An 18,559-nucleotide genomic window follows, 5' to 3' on the forward strand; every position below is an offset into this window, starting at 1 on the left:
TTTCCTTTTTTTTTTGAATTGTTAGATTGTTTTAAGGGATTTGTATGAACTAATTTTAAAGTCAGGATCTTTTTTAAAGTTGGGAGTAGATGAAAATTATGAAAATTGACTTGTAATCCCAGAAGAAATGAGGGAACCTTACCTTACAATTGATCATGAGTCCTTTTTAAGGACATTAACTGCCAAGGTAGAGAATCACAAAGAAAAGGATCCTTGTATTGCATTGAACCCTGTCAAAGCTGCTTTAATAATGAAAAAGTATTAAAATTTTCGATGATTTTCGGGACACTCTATGAAGTATTTTTTAAACAAAACTTTCTCACTTATTAAGCTATATTTGAACTATTCAAAATATTGAAAAACATGCGTCTGGTGAGCAGGTTGTCTGTATATATATTTCAAGAACCCCCAAGTTCTATCATCAGCAGACTTTAATAAAGAATCCAAAGTTGTAATGGCCATGCCCCATATCTTAGGAATTCGAAATAAAAAACCAAATAAATTAAGTAAGAAGCAGCTCTTCAGGAAGCTTTGATTTGAAGATGAAAGCCTTAAATCAATATATTGAGTCACTTTGGCATTTGCCCCCTGAAGTATGCTTTAAATTTTAACATTTGACTGCTAATTAGTTGCCCTAAGAGTAACTCTAGAAAATATTGACTTCCGAATTTGAATTTTGCGCCACATCTTTACCTATTTCTAAATGGTTTTTAGATAATGTGCCGACGATTCCCAGCTTGTTTGATTGGGTTGTTGTTTCTCTTGGCGGGGATATTTGCAAGAAATTTGCATGTTTGCCTTTTGAGCAGATGCCGCCAGCAAGCATTCACGTAGCAAGCCAAAGTCGAAGTTGAGATCACGATCGTCTAACTAAAACGACTAAAACAACAACAGCAACTACTACTAACTACTCTCAATTTCTCTCTGTCTCTCACTCGCTCTCTCTCTCTCTCGCTGTCCCTCTCTCTCTCTGTCTGTGTGGGTTTTTGCCGCTGCTGCCTACCTGCCGCATTTTCGCCTGCCCAGCAACTCAGTTTGTGTGCGCCTTTGCGCATGTGCAGTTTGTTTTTCGAGCGGTTGTTAGAGTCGAGTTATCGGAGATCGGAATCGAGTTGATATAAAGTGCATCATCTAATGCCGCAAAAAATAAAAAAAGAAAAGATAAAGATTGAAAAATAAAAATAACCAATTTTTTCCGTTTATTTTCTTGGCAAATGCAAAGTGAAGAAGCATTCAACAGATTTTGTGTGTAATTTATTTTCATTTTTGTTCGAGTGCAACAAGTTTTAGTCTTTCCATTGCATTTAGTTCTATTTATTTGGTGTTTGTTTTGTTTTCTGAAATTCATTGGAATCACAACAGCTGTGCATCCTGTTTACCTGCACTCCAGGATTAAGAGTCGACAGCACTAAAACCTCATCATCATCATCTTCAGCATCCTCGTCATCATCTTCTGTATTGTCGACGCATTTGAGTTTTTTCCAGTTCTAGGAAATTCTTTTATGCATTTATTGCACAGAGAGTGAAAATGGTAAGTGACGAAAGAGGAAAAAACCTATAAAGAAGTATAAAATTTATATACATATGTACATACGTATGATCCTGTTTACCAACAAAGGAATTGATTTCTACTCTTGCTTCTCTTTCAAATCGTTCACTTTGAAATCCTCCCAAAAAGTTTTTTGGACAAGAATTTTTTTCCTTTTCTCATCCTATTTAAGTGTGATAGTTTATAGTTTTGAGTTGATCATCCTAATGTTGTCTACATAGCTTTAGACATTTTGTCCGTCCGTCCGTGCGTCCGTCCGTCCGTGCGTCCGTCCGTCCGTCCGTCCGTCTGGGTCAACGCAAACTCCTCCTAGACCGTTAGAACTACAGAATTTAAATTTTGCACATAGGCTTGTATATACTGCAGGGGTATATATCGGACTCAGCAGGATCGAACCACTATATCATATAGCTCCCATACCAATGACAAAGTCACGAACAGTGACTTTTCTCAATAACTTCGTTATTTTCTGAGCTATTGGCGTGAAATTTAATATTTGTGAGTCTCTATTATACATATAAACGACTATGCCAAATTTGATCAAGATCGGGTAACTATATCATATAGCTCCCATAGGAATAATCGGTGGAAAACAGTGACTTTGAATATCCTAAGATTGTAGACCGTTCTTTCGCAAACATAAGACTTTTTAGATAAAACGTTCTTCCACTTTGATGGCTATAGGTAAGGAAAGAGTTACCAAAAAAGTTGCAAGGGTATAAAAAACTTTGTCGCGGTCGAAGTTAACTCCTGCCCTCTGGTTTGATTAAAATCAACTTAAGATAAGATAAAATTTGTATTTTTTATAAAGAAGGCACAATGATCTGCCGTCTCTTACTTTTTCACGCAAAGGGCTTCTGAGTATGTACATATATTTGGGATCGTGAACTGAAACAGATTGACGATATCTATAAGCAAAATTATTTTTGTTGTTTATTTATGAGTATCAATTGTTAGAACTGCAAAAAAGAATAAGTTACTTACTTGAATTTGAAATTTCTTAGGCGGTTCGTTAAGCTAAATGTTTGTTTTCCACGGTGTTCTTTATCCGAGACTCCACTGTATAAGAAGAAACGAAAAAGAAGCTAATTGCTATGTCGAAGTTTATATACCCTTCGAGCGTTTCCCACTTTAAAATCTTTATTACCTTCAATAAGTTCCCTCAATAAGTTTCGCTTTCCAAATATTTTGTACATACGATTTTTCTATATTATGGTAAAATTTCAAGCCTAAGCCTATGTTAATAAGATTGTTCTATATTATTTCTGAGATATGGCTCAAAATGTAAGCTTTTTGATTGGTGATTTTTATGACAACTAAGTATTATTAAAATGGTTCGATCTAATTGGGCAATAAACAACTTAAATACCAAATTTCAATTTAGTAGCTATCTAATTGAGGGTGGGAAGTTAATATACACAGACTGACATGGCTATATGGTCTCGTCTTATCCACATGATCAAGAACATGTGAATATAATTGTTGAGGTCGGAAACATCTCCTTCTTGGCATTACAAACTTCTGACTGAAATTATTATACTCTCTGCAATAGTATAAAAATGGCTATTAAAGGAGACATTTAAAGGTTTCTCTACCTGTGAATTCGTTTAAATTTGAATAGAATTAATGTCATTTATGTATATAGAATCCATAATTCATAGACTCCCATGGAAAATAATCTAAATTGAAGTTTCTCACAATTTTTAAGATGCATTGTAAGCAGATTTGGCAAAAACTTGAAACCTTTTTCCGATTCGCCTCGCTCAACTCGAAAGGATTGCAATTCATTGTCTAAATGGATGGTTAATCGATAAATCAATAAATCAGCTGATTAACTTTTGTACGCCTGCTAATCACAGGTTTTGTTTGTCGACTTGTTTAACAATTACCAAAAGACTCATTCCCATCCACCATTCAATTGAATTCAGTTTGGAATTCATTTTTGGAGATCGATGCCATTGTGAGTTACATAACTTGCCAGCAAATGAAGTTTGAGGGGGAAAAAAAACAGAAAATACCAAAATAAAAATAAAAATTATGTTTAAATATGTATTGCACTACATTTGTATTTTGGTTGGTTTGTTTCGGTTTTTCGGTTTCTTTGTATGGCATTTGTTATTACCTTTTGTTTTCGAATTGGGCGGCTTAACATGCGTAACAGGTGCGTTGAGTGCATTTCAATTTCAATTTCAATTGTATGGGTTATGCATACCAATATACACACACACACACACACACATACTCGTAAATGTATCATAAAAACCAAACCCCAAAACCAAAACCCAAAAAATGACCAAAATACAAAAGTGGAAATTTTGCAGAAATTGTATTGTCTTTAGTATCCGATGGCCTAGGCATTATTATTGTTATTATTATTATTATTATTTTTGTATGATTGTGTAATTGTGAAAACTCATATTCATTCACCTTCGAATTGCTTGGGTTTTATTCATTCATTCATTCATTCGGCCAGCCACCCAAGCATTTAGCTTAACCCCTTTTTGAATCTATCCATTTCTAACTTTGAATCTAATTGTGAGAGTGACCAATTACTAGGCCATAGGTGGGCATTAACCTCAAGGTGTCATCGACTGTTTAATGCTCATCCCGGCAGATGCACACACACACACACACTCACACACACACGCATACTCACACACAATTATATAATCTCTTTTGATGACGGCACTTTAATTGACTGACGCCTAAAAAGCGAGTCAGGTGCAAAGACAGAGACAGACACAGAGAAACAGAGAGAGAGAGAGAAAGAGAGAGTGAGAGTGAGAGGGGGGTGCGGTGGTGGGATAACCGTGGTGTTGATGCGATAATTCATGTAATTGCTAAAGACTATGTGCATCGAAAAGGAAAGCAGCCAACTCTGTCCAGTAACAAAACAAAATCCATTCGACTTAAAAGTTAATCTCCATTTAAGAACCATTTCAACTAAATCGATTCTCTCTAGTCTTTCCAAATGTTAGTTATAATCTCAACTTGGTTCAACTACTCAACGATTAGAGAGATATGATGACGTCATTTGAATGACTTACTTTCAATAAGAATGTAAAAACTTGCTCGGTTCAAATAGATTTCATTGGAAATATATTTAATGGATGTAAAAGAGGAAATTTACAAAAAAGTCTGAAAACAATTTCAAACAGACCAAAGGCAAAGTTATGTTCAGACTTCTATTGAAAATTTGTTGCCCTACATGTTACATTTGACTTAGCTGAGTCTTCAGAGTCGTTTGGATTGGATATAACTTTTAGAAGATATAAAGTAAAACTAATTTGTAACCAAGAATCCTATTTACAGGTGGCTATAGTAAAGGTATAGGCATAGTAATACCTAAAAATATCTCTCTCTACCTTTTTGCGAAAAACATTTTTGGTCATTTTAGTTAGTGTATGGAAATTATGCCTACTAACTTAGTTGGTAATTAGCTGAAAACTACTAAAGATAATGAATCTCTATTGACTTAACTTGATTTGAATGCAATTTTTAGTTGCAACATTTCTTGTGATTCTTTGTCTTACTTATGCCTTGAGAGATTACGTATACGCCCGGTGTGGTGGCATGTGGCAAGACCAATTAAGGCGAATATTTGATATTATTAATGACAAAAGAGAAAGATGAAAAAGAGATTCAAACATAAAAAAATAATACACTAACTGCCTTTATGTGGCTCTAATCGCTTCTCAGTCACGTTGAATTATATTTAATTAAAATATTACGCAGCTCGCCAGCTCTCAGATTGGCGGCTCTCTGTCTTTGTCTTTCCCATCCTATTATGCCTTGTTTTATGGACCAACGAAATAAATGAAACTGAGGCACACTGAGAGGAACACACACACAGACACACTTAGACACAATGAATAATCAGTTGCAATTTCACTTAAATTTTAACAACTTGCGAAGAGTGTCAGGCATTTATATATGCATATACATATATATGTGACTCTCGATGTTGGACTGGAAGAGACATTTGGATTTGGCTTTCATAATTGAGGGCTCAGTTGTTGTCTCAGTTGTCCGACAAAAGTTTTCCCACCACTGACGACCTCAAAGGTAGTAAGAAGAAAGAAAAGCAAATAAAATGCGGATTGTTTCTGTCCGTCTGTTTCCGACTGTTTCCTTCGTTGTGTTTTTCTTCTTTTTCTTTTCATTTGTTCGTTTGGTCTAAAGCAGAACTTGCATAACTTTCAGTTTCAGTTTCAGTTTCAACTTAAACTTTAGCTAGTGGAAAAACGCATTCAGCAAAGAGAGATAATACATAAATAAATAAATAAACGACTGCCGTTAAAAGTCCCAAAAAAAAAAACAAAAAAAAATGTTTTAGTTTCAGTTTCAGTTTAAGCCTACTACCACTTAGTAGTAGTTGCTCCATGCCCCATGCGCTTCTGGCCCAAAAGAAACAACAACAACAACAACAAAAACGTAACTTAATTGGCCTCACTTAGAGCAACGCGCACAATCTTAATTACCGCATAGAGGAGGGCATGCGTGTTGGTTGAAGGGAGGGAGGGGTTGCTTCAGTTAGGTGTTAGTGGGAAAGACGGGTTAAAAAGTGTTGGCCGGCCGAGAGAGTGGGATAGAGAGAGAGAGAGAGAGTGTGTGTGACTTCTCGCTCTTAACTAAAAGAAGCGACGCTTTTTGCTTTTGTTGTTTTTGTTTTCTATTGCCATTTTCGCTTTGACCCTCAAAAGAAAATACCCCATGAAAAACTACAACTCCAACAACTACAACAACAACAACAATGGCAATGAAAAACAGCAACCACTTTTACTTTTGATCCGAACTTTCCTAACAAAAAGCCATCACGCTACCCACATGTGCCCTTAAAATGAGGTAATTGGCCCAGTGTATTTCCATATTCGGTGTGATTGGAAAATATTGAGAATTATATGACATATCAATTAGAAATAAATCAACCTTATTGAGCGCACTTTGAAATAGATGCAATGTGCATAAGTTTATATGCTTTAAGTGGAGCAAAAGAACACTCTAAAGGATTACAGGGTATAGGAGGTTCACTAAGAATCCACTTAACACTTAGATCATTAGCCACAAAACCAATTTAAAGCCATAACCAAAAGATTTGAGCACTACTAAATTAATCTTTTGTTTATTATTTACTATACTAACATTAACGAATTTAGCTTATAATAATTTTGGTGTGGGGATTCGGCTATTGAGGTGGAAAATTTTCCTCAAAACCCTTGCCGACAAGAAGGTAAAATTACTATATAAAGCAATATTTTACTTCTTCCTCTAGATCTCTTTTTCTCTCTAGATCCCTCTCACTCCTTTCCTACCATTTCCACTCTTCACCCCCATACCATTAAAATAAAAGATATTGGCAACCTTCAACTTTTGATATCTAATAGAGATTTTTAAGCCCTCCTACATACAATTAGGAAAAGATTATGAGCCATGCCTCTCAGCCAACTTAAATTTGAATAAAGCGGCAATATTACATATCTAAACAATTTTTTGAAATTAAAGAGAAAAAATCTTAACTTTTGCGATTCTTCAACTTAGTCTTCATTCTCGTTGTTCCTTCATTGATTTTAAGCTACAAACCTGAAAAAACTAAAGGTAAATTTCATAACTCGAATTTTTGTTTCTAAATCAATTTGTTGAGTAAACTGGGTCCGAAGAACGTGATCTAAGCCTGGCCAATGACCACTACGACTTAGATTGTGAAATATTGATGAAGAAGCTCGAACTCAATTAAAACGAATAGCTAAAGGCTGATGGAAAATGAAATATTTAGAGCAAATTAGATGGAATGCTTGACTAAGTAAATCCTGCCACAAATCCTCATGGCAATGGGCGAAAGTAAGGCAAGTAAACACACACACACACACACACACACACACACACACACATTTTTTGGAAGACTCAAAGCCAGGGTCGATCGACCCACCGACCGACCGAGAGACAGTCCGACCGGTTCCATGTGCAAAAAAGTTTTCCAAACAAAGTCAAGCTCACGTTCATCATCTCTTTGGGGGCTTGATGAAGAAAAAACTCCCGCGGCTTTAAACTCGGGCGACAATCACACGCAAGGCAAGAGCAGAGCAGAGCAGAGGCGATGGAAATGGATGTGGATGGATGCCACTCCAGTGCCTCCCTCAAGTTGGCTCAACTTGGCTTAGATCTGGTCTGGCCTGGTCTGGTCTGGTGTTGCGCGCGTGTGAAAAGCGCATAATTTTTGGACACGGACAAATTTTCACTTTTTTTTCAAGTTTTTTCTTTTTGCAGTTGTTGTTGCTGGCTGAGCGTCTTCTCTTTGTCGTCTTCTACTTGGTCGTTGTCGTCTTCTTCTTCTTCTTCTGCTGTTCGTCGGCGTAGTTATTTTAATTTCTATTTCTTTCGCTCGCTTTTCTTTTTATTGTTCCACACGGGTCCCAGCAATTGCTAAAGTTTCAACTTGAAGTTGGATTTTGCCTTGCCATTGCCTTTAGGTGACTGGATCGCTAAGTCACCAGGCACCAGTCACCAGGCACCAGGGAAGGGGCAAAGGGAACAACAACAACAACAACAACAATAAGAGTCCACAATGTGGCCGATTATGTTACCAATCTTGGGAACTATTATTATGGTGAGATTTTAATATCTGTATTTTTTTTTTTTTATCTCGTTTTTTGTCTTTCTTCTGCTACTTTGTCGTTTTTTCTATGTGTATTTTGCGTTTATTGTATTGAAATGTAATGTAATGCGAGGGAGTTGCTCCGCGAGAATTATTATCATTCATTATCATTATTATCAAGTCACACTGTGACCCCAAGTAATTAATTGATTATATTTGATGCTTTGTTTAAATTCCGAAAGAGAGTTTTTATATATCTACAATCTAAATGAACTTCAATTGGTATTCATATTTCGAAAGTGAATTTGATTTGTACTTTACTTTTGGCTACTTTGAGTTTTTGTGGTTAAACACACGACTGGAAAAACTTACAATACCACAGAAAAAAGACTCTAATCTAAAAAAAATTGAATTGTTCTGGATTTTTCTTTCTTTGAGAAGTTTTAATTATTACTTTGGGCCATCCAAAATAATAAATTTCAGTAGGCAAAATGACATTGTGCCAAGATTTTTCATTTGGCTCATTAAGGAAGAGATGAAGTTTAAGTTTTTTTCATAAGTTTTTGAAACACTTTCAATTCTTCTAAATTCTTCTCAATGATCATACAGAACTGATTTTAAAGAAAACAGTTTTGAAAATTTCCCTTTTGTTCAGTAAAGTTGTTGTTGATGTGGGATTAAAGTAAAGTTAAAGTGATATGAGAGCTGGCATAGTAATTGATCCCCAGCATGAACCTACACACACACACATATACATAAGTAGTGGAAAAACCCACAAATAGCTAACGAATAAGTGATAAAGGTTTTCATATTTTTTGGTCTTCCGGGAATGGGATGGAATGCTGGATAGATGGATGGAAAACCGCGTCAATTGCCTCATCGATTATGCAAATATGATGTTGACTATATTGGCTATATGTCTGTGTGTGTGTGTGTGTAATATGGATAGAGTTAATATAATGAGATGGCTCATTCGATGATAGATCGTTCAAGATGGACTTTGCTAGTTGGTGGTTTTTGGGCTCCGACTCGACTCGACTCGATTCGATTCGAGTGTGCCATTGACTTGATTGCAATGCAACAATGCATTAATTTGTTTATAATGATGTCGGATTACGCGACAAATGATAGAAAAACTTGTTAATTGCTCCCCAAACTATTCGCATGCTGTCACAGTGCTCTGACTCTGACTTGATTCCGCATTGTGCAAGGGGAAGCCCCTCCATCCACCATCAAATAAAACATACATAAGTGTCTATCCAAATTCACATTGCTCATCGCTCAAATTGCATGACAACAATTTCGCAAATATCTTTTTTTTTTTCGGTTTCTTCTTCATTTCTGTCTGTCTGTTTTTGGGGAAGGCCTTCTTGGATAAGGCCAAACCAGTGAGCACAACTAATCAAATTAAGCAGCTTCATAAATTTGCCACATACGAGTGGATTTTCGTGACAGGTCAGCAGTTTTTAACCCAAACCCCGGACGGACAATTGCTCATTGTTAGATGTACCATGCAACATGGGAAACACACACAAAAAGACAACATTGATCAATCTTTGGTCAACCTTCCACTTGAAATTCTTGATATACAAATTGGAATTTTCATTCAGCAACTCATTCTTAATTATATATATCCAAAAGACATAACATAAGTACAGACTCTAGTTTATCAGACATTAAGTATTTACTTTGTGAAGCCCTTTGCCAATTTTATGCCATCTCATTATTCGGAAAAGCTGCCGTCCACACCTTCCAATGCATTGGGGCCTCAACAACACACTAAACAAACATTTCTCATTTCCATTTGCAGTTTCTGGGGCAGCAAAACTACGGAAGAAAAGGTCTTTTTTTTTCATTTTCATTTTCGTTTCGTATGAGTATGAGTAACAGATCTGTGAAAGGAAGCGAAAGTGACAAATATATATATATATAATTATATACATAGCGGTATATAAGTAGATATATATATGACATAGAGTAGAAACAATAACTAAATATTATTTTTGAACTTACATTCGGTTTTAATATTATAGCTTCTATTAATAAACAGATTAACAAATTTCAACCTTGTTAACATTCTAAATAATTATAGTATCTTTCAATTGCTAAAAACTTTGTTAAAATAGGCATTAGCTCTTTTTTAAACGGCAAATTTCAGTCAGATCACTCTAGAATTGTAAATGCTACTTTAATGCCAAAACTAGTTGAAAATTATAACTAGATGAAGGCAATTTAAAAGACCATAAAATGAAATCTTCAACTCCTTCGATTTCTTTGATCTTTAATCACAAATAACTTGACTTTTAAGGCAACTTATGAAAGAATTATGAATCAGTCTTTGAATTTGTTGACATTTTAAAAATTATTTACGTGAATTCACAGCTGTAGATTGGCCTATGCACTTAAAAGTTCAAGTAGAATGGTCATTTTTTAGAAAATATATAGAATTAGAGTCGAGTCAAACAGAGTTCGAAGTAGAGCCACAGTAAGGCAATTGATTAAATGAATGTTGCATTGAATTGTGTGCAATCCTTGGCCCCAATGTGAGTCCTTTATGTATAGAATGTTTATCTTCTGGTGGAAGATGTTGCCTGATGTTCGTTGTCTCCAGTTCGTTTAGTCAGCTTAATACCTATCCTAATTGATATCCTGTGATTGATAGTTAATGGATTCCTCAGAGAGTCAATATGATGACCCAAAACCTGATAGACTAAGGAGTAAATGTATTTATGAGACTTAACAGAGAGAGCTATCTTTTTCTTTAAGATGAAAGTATATGGATAGATGAAAATATAAAAGTCAACACCTTTAATTAGTTGACTTATTTGTACAACCTTAAGTTGACTTCTAACATTGGATCCAAGATATAATCTAATGGAAATCTTGGTTCGAGCTCGTTCAGTACACTGAAAATGTCTCTGGATGCTGCTCAAGGAGAGAGACTACATATACCTGCAAATACTTTTATTTGAGAGTTATTATTTTTTCTTTTTTTAGTTGTTTTCAACGTTTTTGTAATAACCGCATGCAATATGAGTAAATTTGCATAATTAATTTCTTGATGGTAGCGAAATGCAGGCGCGTAATGTGAAACAATATTTCAAATGAAGTTGTCGTCTTCGTCTTCGTCGTCGTCGTCGGCGTCGATGTTGTTGCATTTTGAAGACCTAGTGCCGCCACTATGTGACAGTTATGGGGTTGTCTTTTTTTTTTTGATATCCCATCTCGGCAATTTTTCACATTTTCTTTCTCATTTTTATCGACAATTTCACTTTTTGAAGCCGCAATTGTAGAGGAAAGAGACGACGAAGATGATGCGGAGCTTGTGAATAGAGCTTCTCATATTGGTATATAAAAGTCTAATATATGTTGGTATACCTACACATGTGGAAGCCCTCTAGTTTGAGGTTGTCATCAACAGCAGCAACAACAACAACAATTGCGAATTGCGGTTAAAGTATGACTCTCAAAATGTTCCCATGCCTACTGTTAGATCGCGTGCACTTTTGGGCTTTAGTCAACATCTCTTCCCTTGCTCTTGGTCTTGCCCTTGTCACCTTCAAGGCGTTGGCTGGAGAATTGAAGTTGGTTTTCCAGTACACCCACACACACACATGTATGATACAGCGAGTTGTTGGCTTATTATCGACACGAAACGAATCCACAAAACTTGTTTGCCCCCCGAAAAGACTCTGACGTCAAATGTTGGCATTGCAATTTGCTAGATCTCAGCATAGACCAGCAGAGTGGCCAATCCAGTCGCAGGCTCATCCATCAGCTGTGCCCGACAACAACAACAACAACAGCATCAACAGTTGTAGAATTTCACTTTCCTTTGAAAATTTCAATGTATACCATGTGGTTGGAGGCCTAGGTGGAAGAGTGGGAGAGTGACTATCCGACTCCCGTCGTCATGGCATCGACTGAGCTCAACTGCTTTTGTTTCAGTAGTAGCAAACAGTTGTCGGTCTGGCTTAATTGAATAACGTTTGCCCTCACCCCCCCGCCACCCCACCCCGCCCTCCAGCTACCCATTTCCATCCGACCAACTCCAAAATGATGGGAAAGCCAAAGCAAGTTCATTGTTTTTCATTTCTATATATACATAGTTTTCAAACATGCAACTAAGTTCTCCTCTGTCTACTGATGAGACACATTTTTTACAACTAAGAATACCAATTTAAATTTATATATTTAAAAAAAAAATCTCATGGTCTTTCATTTAAATGATCATATTTCGGTCAACTCTTCAGTTGATGACATTATGTCTAACTTTATTATAACGATTATTCGTATTGTTAAAAAATTTATAAGCTTATCCTATTAGCTCTAAAAGGTGACTATATGTTGGGAGACAACTTGAACTGTATATCATATACTTTCTTTCTTATTCGTTTCTGTCAATTTCTTTCAATTTGCAAGTAATCCTTATTGAAATCCATTTTTCTCATACTCAAAAAAAGAATTTGCGAATTTGGAATATCTTTCTGCCATTTGCTTTTAGATAGTTTAAGATAAGTTGACTTAATTAAGATCAATTTACAATTTATTAAAGCCATTATCAAGCTATGTCCAACTTGCCCATTCATCTAACTAATTCACTCTCCAGTTTTATCTTCTATTTAATGGTTTTTCGCCCTTGTTTTATATTGTGGATAATTGAACAATTGATATATGTTAACTTATCCCTGATTTGAGAGACTCAGCGACTTGTGTATAAATTTCTTTCTGGTTTAGCCTATTGAATATTTCCTTTATCGTTTTTGGTTTTGCTCGCTCGCTGATAGGTCAATATCTAACCAAATCTATGGCAATAAATTAAGCGTGAATAATGGCAAATTCGATGGCCATTCGATGAGTCCACATATTGTGCATGGGCATTTGTGCATTTGAGAGAGTCCATTATGAGAATATGCATCCGGCGCAATGCATTTTCGCATTTTTGCATTTTGCGGTTGCAATGCGAATGAAAAAACAAAATTATTCATGGCATGGCAATTGCTACTGCTAATGTCTGGCTACTTATTCGGTTTGGTTAATTAACAATTTACAATTTTTACATATTGACCCTGCCAACACCCTGGCAGCAGCAACAAGGGAGAAAGTTGGCAACAACTTTACCATATATAATAAAGAAATTATTTAAACATATCAAATATATGAAATATGCACTATATTTATAAGTTCAAAATCAATTGTTTCAATAGTTGTTTGATAGTTTTCAACCGTTTTGTTTGCCTCGGCTCGAGAACTCCACGTCGGACAAAACACAGTCAAAAGAGATCGAAATAAGCCAAAGAAGCAATAATATCTTCTGTTTTATTCATTACCTTGAGCTGGCAAACAAAAAGGTTTGAACTATTTCACTATTTATAAAAGCAAGTGACCAAATTTGTAAGTAAAAACTATTGTTAAACTTTCTTGGAAATAAGTCTTACTTATAAATTAAAGTCAATTTCAATAAGTTCTAATCGAAATGTTCTATATTTGGAATATTTGAACAAATACTTAAAAATATACTTATACATATGAGAATTTTAATTTGGGTTTTTGACTGATTGTGAGTTTAAATTCCACAAAATGAAAAGTCAATGAATATATTGAACCCATGAAATGATGCAATTATATATAATATAATTATATTGAGTAAGTTATCTATGTATATAGAACAAAGTCATAGCTTGACCTTCCACGTATTCTAGTTGTATCAAATAAAAGTTGTTGACCTGCAAGAATCGAAAGAGTTATTAATGAAATTTAGCGCCACACACACACACACACACACACAGACACTATTACGTTTTAAATTATCTAACCATTTTCATGAGCGTCAATTGGTGGTTGGCCGTTAATTTACTTTTAATCTGAGGAAGTTTCTTCAAGTAGCCATAGAATTGGTTGAAAAATTCAATTTGTTTTCAAGTGGCCACATGAATGACTAAATCGTGCTATGTTGATATGTTATACCATTTGGCCAGCCAAATGGAACTCTGAATTTTCTACATGGAACATTTAACAACTCATCTTATATACATATAGTATAGGCCATCTCGCTCTGGCCAATTGTTTGTATTTTGCTTTTGTTTTTTTTTTTTGGTGCCAGCTAATCAAGGAGGACAGTTTTCGATTAGATTTCAATTAAATTGCCATTATCAAAATAAGACAACAAAATTCCAAAGAATCTGATATGATTATTGTTTTGGTTTTTCGTTCAAATTCATTTTAGATGAATGCTCAATTAAAATTAAATTTTTGAAATTTCCAAACAATTGAATAACAACAAATTGTTAAAATATGACATGCATTTTATATGAATAAAATAGCGTAATAATAATAAATAAGATTAACTTTCACTTGACTTCTCACTTTATTTTTTTTTTAGTTTATGAGCTAATTCTAAAGTCATTTCCGCAGCCTGTTGCCTACTTTGGGGGGCACATTTTCCCCATTTCACATCTTTCACAAATATATAAAAACAATTAAGAATTTTAATGTTAATCATCCTTTTGTTTTTTTTTTTTTGTTACCAGGCAATTTGGAGCAGCAGCAGCTTGGCGTCTGGCCTGAGCGTGAGGCTGATCCTGTCCAGCCTAGCCTTGGCTTTGCTACTAACCACATCAACAGCAGCATCCGCATCTTCCTTACCATCGCAACCAGCGGAGCATTTGGTGCCGCCGCCCTTGCCTACAGCTCAACGACTACGTCACTCCGGTTATACAACCAATGCTGAGAGTGGGGGAGGAGGAGGGGCAGCTGTTGCTGTATTGCCTCCAGAGACGGGATTCATGACACGAGTGGCCCGTTGGTTTGGACTGGCTGGTGGTGGGGGTCAGTCATCAGCACAAGCGCAGTCACCGTCGCTGCGAGATCAACAGTTGAGTCCCAGCTCTACGAGTTATGCCTATCCCAAGCCAGTGACTAATTTCAATGCTGGTGGCAAACCATGTGGCCTATGCAACAAGTATCCCTGGGTGCCTATGGTGGGTCAACAGCAGCAGCAGCAGCTGCATTCGACCAATGACTTGGCCAACTGGAAGGGTCCTCTGGCACAGGCTTCTTCTCAGTATCGTCAGCGTGCCGTACAGTTTCGTCCTCCACCCTCACAGAGTGTATTTCTGCCCATGGCAGGGCCTAATCCAGCACTTAGCCATGTGGCGATTCCACCACTTTATAGTGCCCAACCATTTAGACCAATTTTCCAACCCAATGTCAATAGTCAACAGCAACCCTTGGAGAATCTAGCTGCCCAGTCAGAGCTGCGACCCGTGCCAGCTGTCTCGACGACACTGCCAGGATCTACACATCGGCCCTATGCCAATCCCACTCAAGTGGACAATGGCTTTGAAATTATCAAGAGTCATCAATTGACTGACTTTGTCACCTCTGTAGAGTATCCTGCCACTTTTGTCCAGTCCCATGCCATAGATTTGGGAGCCAGTTCGGTGCCCAGTAATCACAGGCCACAAGAAACGAATGAGGATGATGGAGGTGCTGGTGGGGAGAACGATGAAACCATCAGCACAGTGCGTTATCAGCTAGAGGACTTGGCCAGTGGATCTGTTCATCAACATTTGCCAGCATCGCGACTGCTCACAGAGCTGGGACACTTTGCCGATAGCCAGACAACGACCGTAATGCCACCGGCGGATAATTATCCAGCTGCCTCATCCCAACAGCAATTGCAGCAGGAGCAGGAGCAACAACTTTACTATGCAGAGCAATACATTGAGCAGGAGCAGCAGGAACAAGAGCAAGAATCAGAGACTTCACTTCCTTACACCACAACCACAGAGCCATCTCCAGCGCCATTCATCAACCTTCATCATCATCATCATCATCGGGATAGAGAAACACCCAAACGTCTGCTGGACTCGCCCATTAAACATGCCCGCCTGGCAGGGGAGGCACGACCCTTTACCCGCGATCCAGCCGAGCTTAACTTTCGCCTGAGTCAAGTGGCTCCCACAGTGGCCAGTGAGGTGGCCACGGAGGTACCCACTCCCACCTCCACCTATGGTGCCATTGATGCCAGTGGACAATTTGCAGGAATGTCGCCACCTTTGCCACCCAATGCGTACTCCAGTCCACAACAGGTGATCATACCGTATACGACCAAACAGAAACCACGACCCTTTGAGCCCTGGACCAAGGTGAATGATGTTGATCCGCAGGAGCAACAGGAATCCAAACTGACAGCAGCTTCGGTTACACCGCCGACACTGCCCACACGTCGCACCACCAAATATCTAACAAAGATTCTGGCCACCAATCTGAGGGAACTACTCAAGCGAGAACGAGATGGCACCAAACGACGACCGAATGGCCTGAATATCGGAGTGGACATCTCCCGATTGCAGCACAACATTGACGGCTGGACGGAGCAAGAATACAATTCACTGTCTCATCGTCCCAGCACTCCCACCATTCGGGGTCGTTCCAAGCACATACCCAGTGAGTATCTGACCACCACGACAACGACTCCAGCACCGCCGGTCACATCCCAGCTGATAAGACAATCGAAGACAACACGGGGCGGTGGCTTCGAATTGGCCTCCAGCTTGCCGGCCACCTCACCGGTTGCAGGCGATCTGTCCACATCGATTAACAATCTGGAGCACTTGCATATTCTCGGCGAGAAGCTGCCGAAGCGGTTTCATCCAGTCGATGATAATCATCTGCAATTCGACTATTATGCTGCTGCCCATCATCAGGATCGTTCGAAAAGCACTACAACGTCCGCCCCCTCCACATCCGCTCCCACGACCTCCAGTTCATTGCGTTTGACCAGCCAGGATGGGGTAACCCCTCTCTATGATCGAACCACACCTGCTCCCATGGAGTTGTGGAAGCAGGCTAAGGTGGCCATCCTGCCGCAAACCAACGAGAAGGTGTATGTAGTGACGCCGCAGCCTCCGGCACGACATCAGGCGCGTTATCATCATGTGTCCGAGGCGGAGGACCATCACGAGGCATCCGCCTCGGCATCGGCACCTCGGCCAGTATATCAAACGCCAGCGCCCAGATTCTCACGTATGCGTCCTACACCAGGAGCAGGTAAAATCGATTGATATCTAATTAAGTTTAAGGCGAAAAGTCATTTCAATAGAAACTAAAGCATAAAGGAAGCAGTTGTCCTCTCAGTTAAGCAAAGGCCGATCTAGGCAGAAGAGAAAGACATCTCAAAAAGTTCTGTTTAATTGTCTATTGCATACTTTAGGGGCAAAAATTCCAAAACACACTAAATCTGTATCAAATTAAAGAAAAACTTATCACTGGGTAAATTTGAATGATTTTTGAAACTGTTTTACATAATTTCTCTTTGAGAGGTCAACTTGTAGCCTTTGAGTTTAAAATATGTTTTGAAATTTTCATTCTCAGCTGCCATGCCGACAACATCCTCCCAGCTGCATAATTATACACCGGATATATTTGGACTGATGGGTCTATCGTCCTATGTTCCCGCTGAGCCAGTGGAGATTATTGATGGCAATTCCAAAGTAATGCTAATGCGACATGTTTCTCGTTCTGACATGTAATCGAGATTTTGTTTTCTTCATTCATCATCCACACGACACATTATATCACATTGAACACCCAATTACATCCACACCCACACCCACAACCACACATATGCACATTTAGGTGATAAATATAGTGACGCCGGCGCCTCTTGTATCCGCCCTAAAGCAGCCGACAGCAAAGCCAACAATATCGCCTTCGCCTAGATAGAAGATCATCGTTTAGCGATCACTGGCGCCGACACTGGATGATCATCTACCAACTGCCTATTGTAATATATATTTCCCCCCACTCTTCCCCCAACACTCCCCGCCCCTGCCCCTGGCACACTTTTCCCACAAAGAAGTCGAAGAAGGACGCATGAATATGGATTACGGATTATGGATCCAAGATGAAACCATAACATAATCAATGATTAAAAACTAAGTCTGCGAATCTAATGGAAACCCGTATTTCATAAGGAACCCTCCCTTCCCCCTCCACCTCATCCCTCTTTTGACCGCTATTTGGTATATGTATATGTTTAAGAGTATTTGTGCATTTTTTAGCTTTATGAGACAAATGTGTGTGTAATGAGAGTGAAAGAAGGATAGCGAAATACAAAGAGCGAAGTAACTAAGTAAAATTAATCAATTCCATTTGGCCAATTTTTAATGTTTATTTGTATTTTTTTTTTTTTATTTTTGTTTTTTTTTTCTGTTCGTAAAATGTAAATTTTCGATTTGTCCAAATATTACAAATACTTAAATAGGAAAAAATAAACAAAGTCACTTTAATGTATTCTAATTTCTAAGAGTGCATAAATAAACAAGCAACAAATAAAAAAAAAAAACAATAAATTATATGCATAATTACATATGTAGAAACGAGTGTAGATAAATTTGAATATAGTGTAAAAG

General features: G+C 37.7%; 1 protein-coding gene across 1 annotated transcript; it reads left to right on the forward strand.

The window, feature by feature from the left end:
• The first annotated feature begins 1,159 nt into the window (after positions 1–1,159).
• Positions 1,160–18,307, forward strand: LOC6641296. The gene is made up of 4 exons (XM_047011295.1): positions 1,160–1,531; positions 14,672–17,195; positions 17,520–17,638; positions 17,784–18,307. Exons 1-4 carry the CDS (start codon positions 1,529–1,531, stop codon positions 17,868–17,870), a joined length of 2,733 nt encoding a protein of 910 aa, XP_046867251.1. The 5' UTR covers positions 1,160–1,528; the 3' UTR covers positions 17,871–18,307.
• The last annotated feature ends 252 nt before the right edge of the window (positions 18,308–18,559 follow it).

Source organism: Drosophila willistoni (genome assembly GCF_018902025.1).
Source record: "Drosophila willistoni isolate 14030-0811.24 chromosome XL unlocalized genomic scaffold, UCI_dwil_1.1 Seg141, whole genome shotgun sequence".
NCBI classification, from domain to species: Eukaryota; Metazoa; Arthropoda; class Insecta; order Diptera; family Drosophilidae; genus Drosophila; species Drosophila willistoni.